Raw genomic sequence first — 10,067 nt, forward strand, 5'->3', positions numbered from 1 at the left:
TCCTGGAGAAAAGCAGACGCTGGACAGCCCACTCCAGAAGTTACAAAGTGCATCTTAAGTGAATGGTTTCTTGATGTTAAGTGCTTTGAAGGACCAGTGGAGATAAGCCTTTTATACAATTCTATTCTTATGTTTTATTTGGTCAGGACAGTGCATGTTAATGAACATGCCGGATTGTAGCCATGGGTTACATGCTTCTCTCTCATAAACACGCTCTTTCATACACCAGAGCCAAGGTGGTGGGTGAAGTGTCTTGCCCAAGGACCTACGGGTCACATACAAACAAACTTTATATAAAACCAAAAGGCTGCAATATTCAAGGCTCTTGTTGACTTCAAACACGACTCAATTCATGTGTAAAATAAACAATGACCTCTGCATATTCGAGAACTGTTTGGAAAGAGTTTTATCATTGTGGGATATTTTTAGAAAATCAAACAAGAGGACAAAAGTACAGCAACATTGTATTTCAGTTGTTGGGGTTAATGTATGGAATAAGTTGGACCAGGACACTAAACACTAAAACCCTTCACACGTTTGTACAAGAAGACAATTATGAAGTCATATGTTGACAATGAATGCTGAAAGGAGCAATCATCTGTATTTCTTGTCATCCATGGACATTGTGGATCCTGTATGTGGTGCTTAAGGTGTTTGCAGCTCTTTGTTAAGTGTAAATGTATAAGCGGGAGGCGTTATGAGCTCAAGCTTCTCTCTATTCAGACTTTATGCACATTAACTGAGGTTGTGCTCTGGGCTTTGGGAGAAAGTCTGAATAAACCAAACAAAAAAAACTAAAAGGACTCAATGACAGTGTCCACTACTGCTCATTGAGGCAGCTGGTCTCCCATCCAAGTACTGACCAGGCCCAGCCCTGTGTATGGCCCAAATCATGAATATGCTTTTATCATGAAAGTCTATATAATGTATAGAACGTTTAACTAACATAGATGAAACATTGTAGCATGGATTTAGTTACCGGGTTGTGCTTGTGCAAACATGGTTTACAAGACCATTGTTGTGTCAAGTGAAGCTCTGAGTATTAGAAGAGTTTACCTCATAAAATAATTACTTTTCCCTCCGCAAAAAACGTAAGAAACACGTTAAATACATATTAAATTTAATAACATACATATTTAGAGTTTATCAAGTGGAAAAGCACAAATACTTATATTATAATATATTACCATGATCAGAAAATTACATTTACACAAAATGTAATTGATTTACAAATTAAAAGAGGCAGTGATTGGTATTGCTTCAGTATAGACTTAAGGAGTGTATTCTTCATTCACATCATCATCTCGTACAAACGTCATCGTTGCACTGCAAGAAACAAAGACAAATTAAATTTAGTGTTGAGGTCATTTTTATGTAACTGCATTATCCACTTTGAATTAACATAATACTTTTAGTGACAATAGTTAGATTAAACTCAATCAGACAGACAGTATTCAATAAACCAACATGCTCCGTAATCAAATCAATATGGAGGTACCTCACTTCCTGCTTTGGATCAGTTCAAAAGAGCCTAAAGGTGTAAAGATTTAAGCTTGTATAATAATCCATAATTAGGTCATGGTGAAGGCAAACTGCTTCTCCTACAGCTGCCCTGGGGTCGCCTGGAGACGTGGCTGGCGTTCTGTGCCGATATAAAGGATTTTGCACCAATATAATTACAAAACAAGCTTAAAATAATGTTTAATTACTCTCAAAAAGTAATTAACATTCATTCTCACACTACTTCACGGGAATTAAGTTTAAAAACCTGCTGATTCATTTGTAAAAGGCAGCTGTGTGGACATGAGTGGATCTCTGACGTGGGCAGTTTGTGGGAACAGCCGTGGGGGAAAAGAGCAGAGGAACTAACATCCAAAAGAACTGACGACGATCACAAGACGGGCTAAATATTAGGCCCATGACTCTCCGTCTCACTCAAATGTCAAAGCTCAAGTGTGGATTGATTTGTTAAATTTTACAATCTCCAAGATGCACAAAGAGTTTGCATGTTCTCCCTCATTCTGGCTCCCTCAGTCAACCTAAAACACAGCAATTCTCCAGGTTCCCAATGTAACTACAGACTCTCCCCTTTACATAAACTCAGACATTTACTGTATGCTATGATTAGGGATGTCAAAATGAATTGGTTAGACGTTAATAGTGATCGTTCAGGTCTCAAAAATACCGAAATTAAAGAGAATAATAATCCAATTGTATGAAAATTTTGCGATATACAAACAATGCAATATTCACAAAATACTTAAATGTAAAGTGCTTTTCATCTGGCTGATTAAGACAAAATAGTTTCAATAAATCGTTCAGAAAGTTTGATTTCATAAAGCTGAACAATATGTATCAGATGTGAATAAAAATGTGGTAATTCATAATAATGGTAACACTGGAATGTAACACTGTGAGGAAACAAAGAACTGGGAGACAAAACAGCACATAATACCCAGATTGTGAAAGATCGTTTGGAGAAATGCAAAAAGAAATAAACCAGGCTGTAAATGAAATGGAAACATGTACGTGCGCATTGAAGATTACACATTCAGTAAACTCTTGCGTTAACTCCTCTGAGCTTGTGGCGTTGCAGTTGGGTCAGATCATACAGATATTTAATCGTTTCACCGGGCATGACTTTAGCCAATCAAGAACTTCTTTAGTCGACTACGGCCCAAGAAATGAAGAGATTCCCTGAACGGGTCTTGAATGTGCAAAGCAGAAGTACAACAACCGTAATGGTGGCCTCACTCCTCACTCCTCCATCCGCTCATGTGTTTAACCCATAACGTTCAAAAGTTTCACGAGTGCAGACGGACATGATCACGAGAACACAAACACACAATCTACACTCGATTGATATCCACAAGGTATTTAGTTTTATATAATTATTTTTGTCATTTTCTTTTCATAGTTGCCATTTTACATATACATTATGCGTTATTCTGGCTTTTTAAACTTCAACTAGTATTTCATGTTGTACTTGAACTATTGTGCAAGAGAAAGACAAAATATGCAGGAATAGGCAATATATTTCAAAGGACTTTTGAACGCTATTTAGCTGTTGTACCCCGGAGTGGAGTAGATATGTAAACCAAACCAAAACGCTATGAAATTTTCTATTGTATTTTTTTCTCAATAACAATATTTAGACAATTTTTTAACAGTGCATCAGGAGTGTCGTTCCCCCAGATATCAGTATCAGTCAAATATTGAACATTTAGCAGATATTTTCTGCACTGCACGAGTTTGTGTGTCATGTCTCATCCCCAGTTTGTCCTCAAAGCATCAGATTTGTCTTTTTGAGTGGAAATAGCAGACAATTAGGCTAAAAAAAACAATTATGTGTTGTCTGTTTACACAATCATGCCACAAATTATTTTATATCCTGCATAAATACATTTTGTTATAATTTTTTACAAAAGTGAATACATCTGGGGTCTCATTATGCTATGATTAAGGATATATGTACTGTATATACTGACCACACAGTATGTACAGTATATATATATATCGGTTAACGTATCGGTTCATATCGGACCAAACTTACTTAAATGTGCCTGTAAATGTCTTGGTTGAGGCACAAGTCCAGCACAAAACGTGAATAGACCATAAAATTCACCAAAACAAGGGCAGAAATATCACTTTTAGCCCTTGTTTGGGAGATTATAGATGTTTCTGTTCAATTTATTTCTAATCAGCTCTTATTGCTGTCATTTTCAATCATTTTGAACATACATTGTCTAATTTTGCACACCTGCAAAACGACAATCGTGGTATTCTCCATTTTTCTCTCTATAACTCCCACCTCTGCTGTGATACAACGCTGAATCAGTCAAATATAAAAGTAGAGTTACTATTGAACACTGTTGTAATAGAGCACAACTTTAATCATTCTTTCTTTAGTTCTCAAACAAGAACACATAAATGAATGGTGGAGATTATGAGACAGAATGTATGGTTTGGGTCTAGATTTTCATCAGCTGAATTAAACGACTCATGACAGTTTTCATTAGTGGCAGACGGAGTTTGTTTGTGTGGAGAATGTCATTAGGCCGACGCTGTGGCCTAAAGGATTGGTAAAGGTTTTCCCACAGGGCCTAAAGCGTGGAGCCAGAATGACATGTGTGAAATCCAACTATGGACATGAGCCGCACTGACGTAAAACTGACTCTGTCCAACTCACCAAGAAATCAGCTCTATGTGTCTTTGATGAACACTTTTTAGGCCAACATTGATTCATGGCGGCATAAACAGTGAGCATCTGTCATGTGCCTGATGCATGAGGCTTGACAAACTGGGTTAAAAGTGCATCAAATTGATGAATAATATTTCATTTAACTTTTTTTGTTGGTATATTCATTTGTACATGTGAAGATTAATCGAGATGCTCAAGAAAAAGTATGCTTTCTTTTAATACTTACTTTCTTTTAAATACATTTTAGGCATAAATGGAGATTTGTTTACAGACCATCATAACATTATCAACTCATTTCTTTCACTCCATAAACAGTAACTTATAATCAACAATATCTTGAATGTAGAAATATCAATTTGACACTTCTTCTGTATTTTATTGACATAAATGTAATAAAATAAAACGTTTTTCATCATGAAATATTTTCATATACAAATAAGGCATGTTCTGTGTAAAAATTGGCCCAAATTGCACCTATTTGAAACATATAAGTCAGAAAAATTGATAGAGCCAGATTTAAACTTCTTGCTTAATTAAAACAAAACAAAAATACAGGGGGAAAAAGCTTTTCTTGCTGTACGTGTCCTTAAATTATATAAAATGACAAAATATATTATGGCAGACCAAAATTCTTTTTCAATATATGAATAGTCTTTCCAATTTTCAAACAGTTTTATCTAATTTGAATATTTATGGGAGCATTTAACTTCATTCAAAAGCTCTATAGTTTATTGTTTTACTGTGGACAAGTGGACTTTGGAAAGGGTTTTGTTTGTTAAATATAGCCATCTACTATTAATATAGTAGATAGCTGATTGAAATGGCAGTGCGCTGATACAGATCTTACCACAGGTCTCTGCCCGGCCTGGACGTTGGCCAACACTCCCACGGCCTTTGAGATCTCCTCCAGAGGAACCATGTCCCCGGGCGAGTCCTGGATGAAGTGTAAAAGGACTTTCTCCCCACCTTAAAAACAGTTCCACCATCACATTTCCTTTTGGCATGCTTTATGAAACAGGACAGTGTGATGAAACGTATAACCAGACAGGAACTCAGAACAAAGCAGATATGTTTTTATGAAATGTCTGCAACACACTTATATTATTGTAATTTATTAACGGAGATTGTCAAACAAGTAGTACATAAGAATATAGTTTCTCTGAATATATACTTTGTCAAATATCCAAGGTTATGATTAAATGTTTGTAAAATAGATTGGAGTTTCTAGTGTGGCCAAAGTACAATTTTTGTGTATCTGATGTTCCAAAAAAAAAAGAGCCTCCAAAAATCCAAAGTAAAAACTATTTTCATTGTCATTTGAATTCATTGATATTTCTCCAAAAGCACAAAATAACTGGGTGAGAGGGCAGTAAAAATAGTGGAAGTTTTTGACGTGAATTTAGTCTTTTGGGAACTTACATTATATTACAATACTGCCCTCTAGAGGAGACACAACAAGGAAACAGTGCGCATTCCTGATAATCTGTTGATTCACTTTTAAATAATAGATGTATTAGTGATATTTGTATTAATAATCTAAATGTTTATGAAAAACAATAGATTGAATTTTCATAGCATATTATTTTTAGAGAAAGACTCTTACCTTTAGCTACAATGAGCAGGCCTCCACTTTGAAGCAAGTCTCCAGAGAAGTTTCCTTGGATTCCTGCAGCACTTGCCTAATACATAATAATAAATAAAATAAGAATGTACGACTAAAATGTATTGTGTGGGTTACAGTTAAAGTATTTCTGACCTTTGAGGAGACGTCTCGAACTTTCTTCCCCAGAGCAGCTGGAACAACACTTAGAGCAGTGTATCTATAAAAAAAAGTAAGCATTTAATCACAATTACATATATTTAACATAGTTTATGTGCCAAATACATACACTAATTGTATTTAGGATAATAAAGTATGTTACCTTTTAAACCCAAGGTCCTTGTAGCATTTCTTCTTCTCATCGACAAAAATAGCTACAAATAATAAGAAATAACATGTTAGAGGCAACTTCTCATTTGTAAAGTTTGGATTTTGGTATGACATTGTATTTTTATGTCGTAAAATGAGGTAAGAGGCTATATTAACCCAGCATCAAAGAAACTTTACCAGTAATTATACGAGTAATCCTTCCTAACATATTAGGGGAAAACGTAAACCAGTTGGACGATAATGTAACGTTTATGAAGTAGAGTCAAAGACACCTAGAGTGACATGATTATGATAAAAAAAAAGTCTTATTGCTTTACCTTTTCTATTGTCATTTATTATTTGCATTACTAATCTCTGTGTACAATCTACTTTTGTACAAGTATTTTAGCAATGTTTGGTTATGCGAGTGTGCTACTGTGGCTAACATTTTCCAGAGCTTTTTTAATGTATAAATCTCAAGAGTTTCGCCAAGTAAAGTCCCAAGTCAAATACAGGTGAGTCCAGGTAAAGTCTCAAGTCAAAGACAGGTGAGTCCAGGTAAAGTCTCAAGTCAAAGACAGGTGAGTCCAGGTAAAGTCTCAAGTCAAAGACAGGTGAGTCCAGGTAAAGTCTCAAGTCAAAGACAGGTGAGTCCAGGTAAAGTCTCAAGTCAAATACAGGTGAGTCCAGGTAAAGTCTCAAGTCAAAGACAGGTGAGTCCAGGTAAAGTCCCAAGTCAAATACAGGTGAGTCCAGGTAAAGTCTCAAGTCAAAGACAGGTGAGTCCAGGTAAAGTCTCAAGTCAAAGACAGGTGAGTCCAGGTAAAGTCTCAAGTCAAAGACAGGTGAGTCCAGGTAAAGTCTCAAGTCAAAGACAGGTGAGTCCAGGTAAAGTCTCAAGTCAAATACAGGTGAGTCCAGGTAAAGTCTCAAGTCAAAGACAGGTGAGTCCAGGTAAAGTCTCAAGTCAAAGACAGGTGAGTCCAGGTAAAGTCTCAAGTCAAATACAGGTGAGTCCAGGTAAAGTCTCAAGTCAAAGACAGGTGAGTCCAGGTAAAGTCTCAAGTCAAATACAGGTGAGTCCAGGTAAAGTCTCAAGTCAAATACAGGTGAGTCCAGGTAAAGTCCCAAGTCAAATACAGGTGAGTCCAGGTAAAGTCTCAAGTCAAATACAGGTGAGTCCAGGTAAAGTCCCAAGTCAAAGACAGGTGAGTCCAGGTAAAGTCTCAAGTCAAATACAGGTGAGTCCAGGTAAAGTCTCAAGTCAAATACAGGTGAGTCCAGGTAAAGTCTCAAGTCAAAGACAGGTGAGTCCAGGTAAAGTCTCAAGTCAAATACAGGTGAGTCCAGGTAAAGTCTCAAGTCAAATACAGGTGAGTCCAGGTAAAGTCCCAAGTCAAATACAGGTGAGTCCAGGTAAAGTCTCAAATCAAATACAGGTGAGTCCAGGTAAAGTCCCAAGTCAAATACAGGTGAGTCCAGGTAAAGTCTCAAGTCAAATACAGGTGAGTCCAGGTAAAGTCTCAAGTCAAAGACAGGTGAGTCCAGGTAAAGTCCCAAGTCAAAGACAGGTGAGTCCAGGTAAAGTCTCAAGTCAAATACAGGTGAGTCCAGGTAAAGTCTCAAGTCAAATACAGGTGAGTCCAGGTAAAGTCCCAAGTCAAATACAGGTGAGTCCAGGTAAAGTCTCAAGTCAAATACAGGTGAGTCCAGGTAAAGTCCCAAGTCAAATACAGGTGAGTCCAGGTAAAGTCTCAAGTCAAATACAGGTGAGTCCAGGTAAAGTCTCAAGTCAAAGACAGGTGAGTCCAGGTAAAGTCCCAAGTCAAAGACAGGTGAGTCCAGGTAAAGTCCCAAGTCAAAGACAGGTGAGTCCAGGTAAAGTCTCAAGTCAAATACAGGTGAATCCAGGTAAAGTCCCAAGTCAAATACAGGTGAGTCCAGGAAAAGTCTCAAGTCAAAGACAGGTGAGTCCAGGTAAAGTCCCAAGTCAAATACAGGTAAATCCAGGTAGAGTCTCAAGTCAAAGACAGGTAAGTCCAGGTAGAGTCTCAAGTCAAATACAGGTGAGTCCAGGTAAAGTCTCAAGTCAAAGACAGGTGAGTCCAGGTAAAGTCCCAAGTCAAAGACAGGTGAGTCCAGGTAAAGTCTCAAGTCAAATACAGGTGAATCCAGGTAAAGTCCCAAGTCAAATACAGGTAAATCCAGGTAGAGTCTCAAGTCAAAGACAGGTAAGTCCAGGTAGAGTCTCAAGTCAAAGACAGGTAAATCCAGGTAAAGTCTCAAATCCTCTGCTTTGAGTTGTCAAGTCTCAAGTCATCAAAATAGTGACTAAGTCCGACTTGAGCACAAGTCACAACTTTCACACGTCTGATTATTTCCCATGTGGATCAAAGTGTAAGCACAGAAATAAAAACTTTGCGTTTGGTTTACCTCCTTTAAAAAAGCCGCCTTCTTTAAACTCCTGTAGCCCAAACTCTTCTGGTCCGACCCCAACCAGAGACACACCACTGGCCTTCAAATCTGGCTCTAATTTGCTGATTTCTGAAGCCATCCACCTGCAAATCTGGCAACCAAACCTGCGCAGGAAGAACAGCACCACTGGGTTGTCTTTCCATAGAGACTTCAGCTCCACAGTCTGCAAAAAAGAAAACACACAGCAACAAAGTATTAAAATCAAACTTGGACATTGTATTTAAGTTAAAATATAAATCAAACATTGACCATGCAATAGTATAAAAAGTAGGACTATTTTCAAAACCAATCAAGTAGTAAGTTATCATAACGGTCATAAAAGGGAGATATATAATGTCCTCTTCAAAGAACTAAATATCTGGTCACTGGGTAATGTAGTAATAAATCTTTGGAAGCGTTTCATAGTTTTATAAAGGATCAAAGTGTGATCCTTGTGTTAAGTTAACGGCTATTTCAGTCTTTTCTTAGTGTTCAATATTCATAGTTGTCGATGTAAACCTTGGTGAAACATTTACTACTACTATATATGTATGATAATGACAAAAATAAGTATCTTAATTTCTTGTTCAGTCTTATAAAACATCTGCCCTCTGACCCCAGCCTGACCTCAGCCTGACCTCAGATACTCCAACATTTACTCACAGAAATATTCACAAATCCTTATCTAGCTTATGATCCTGTTTTAATACATGATACACACTACATTTAGGAAGGCAATGTTGTTGTTTTTATTGACTTTGCTTAAACTAACACCTTTTACATTACAAATACTACAGATGGGGCAGAAGTGCAATAAGTCCCCACAACAATGAATTACAAATGCATCATAAACTTTAGATAATCTCGCGGACTTTACCCTGGAAGACAAAAGCACCCATAGTAGCAGCAGATGGGCAAACACAATAAAGTACTATTGAGTGTGTAACTAAAAAGACATGCGAATGGAAAACCCCAGTCAAATTTGCAACAAGCTGCTGAATTCCCTTGTGACAATTACAATGCCACAACACTGTAGTTATACACTGGATACGATAATCAGGCGATTTGTGCAATTATTCTCAGCAGGGTCGCCTTACCACGTTTCCCTACAGACCTAAACAACACCCATATGAATAAATACATATAATTAGCTCGTTATTTTGTTCTGTCATTCTTAAAATTACCAGCTTAATCGCTAGAAGATAGTAAACAAATAGCATTACCTCGCCCGTTTCGCTCTTCAACGTGTTGTTTCCGACCGCTGCGAGATCGATGTTAGCCATTTTAACAAGCAAAACTGATTTCAAGGCTGTGTAAAAACGTTGCCGTTGTCTGTGCTAAAAACGATACGGTAAATAGATAGAAATATATTGAAATTCATGAGCTCCACGCCCCTGCAACTGTTGCAAAACAGTAACTTCCGCATAAACGTGAAGAGCCAATGAACGTGCGGGAGTCCTCAGTGAACCACCAATCACTGAGGTTAGTGTAAAAGAGGCGGGG

General features: G+C 37.3%; 1 protein-coding gene across 1 annotated transcript; it reads right to left on the reverse strand.

The window, feature by feature from the left end:
- Positions 1-1,133: 1,133 nt before the first annotated feature.
- On the reverse strand, positions 1,134-9,983 carry prxl2b (peroxiredoxin like 2B). Its single transcript, XM_072452978.1, has 7 exons — positions 9,788-9,983; positions 8,544-8,748; positions 6,124-6,175; positions 5,958-6,021; positions 5,805-5,880; positions 5,049-5,167; positions 1,134-1,326 (listed from the first exon to the last, which is right to left on the reverse strand). Exons 1-7 carry the CDS (start codon positions 9,845-9,847, stop codon positions 1,300-1,302), a joined length of 603 nt encoding a protein of 200 aa, XP_072309079.1. The 5' UTR covers positions 9,848-9,983; the 3' UTR covers positions 1,134-1,299.
- Positions 9,984-10,067: the final 84 nt, after the last annotated feature.

The sequence above is a fragment of the Eucyclogobius newberryi genome, unplaced genomic scaffold (assembly GCF_026437365.1).
Source record: "Eucyclogobius newberryi isolate DKJ021-1_F unplaced genomic scaffold, fEucNew1.0.hap1 SCAF_19, whole genome shotgun sequence".
In the NCBI taxonomy this organism is placed as follows: domain Eukaryota; kingdom Metazoa; phylum Chordata; class Actinopteri; order Gobiiformes; family Gobiidae; genus Eucyclogobius; species Eucyclogobius newberryi.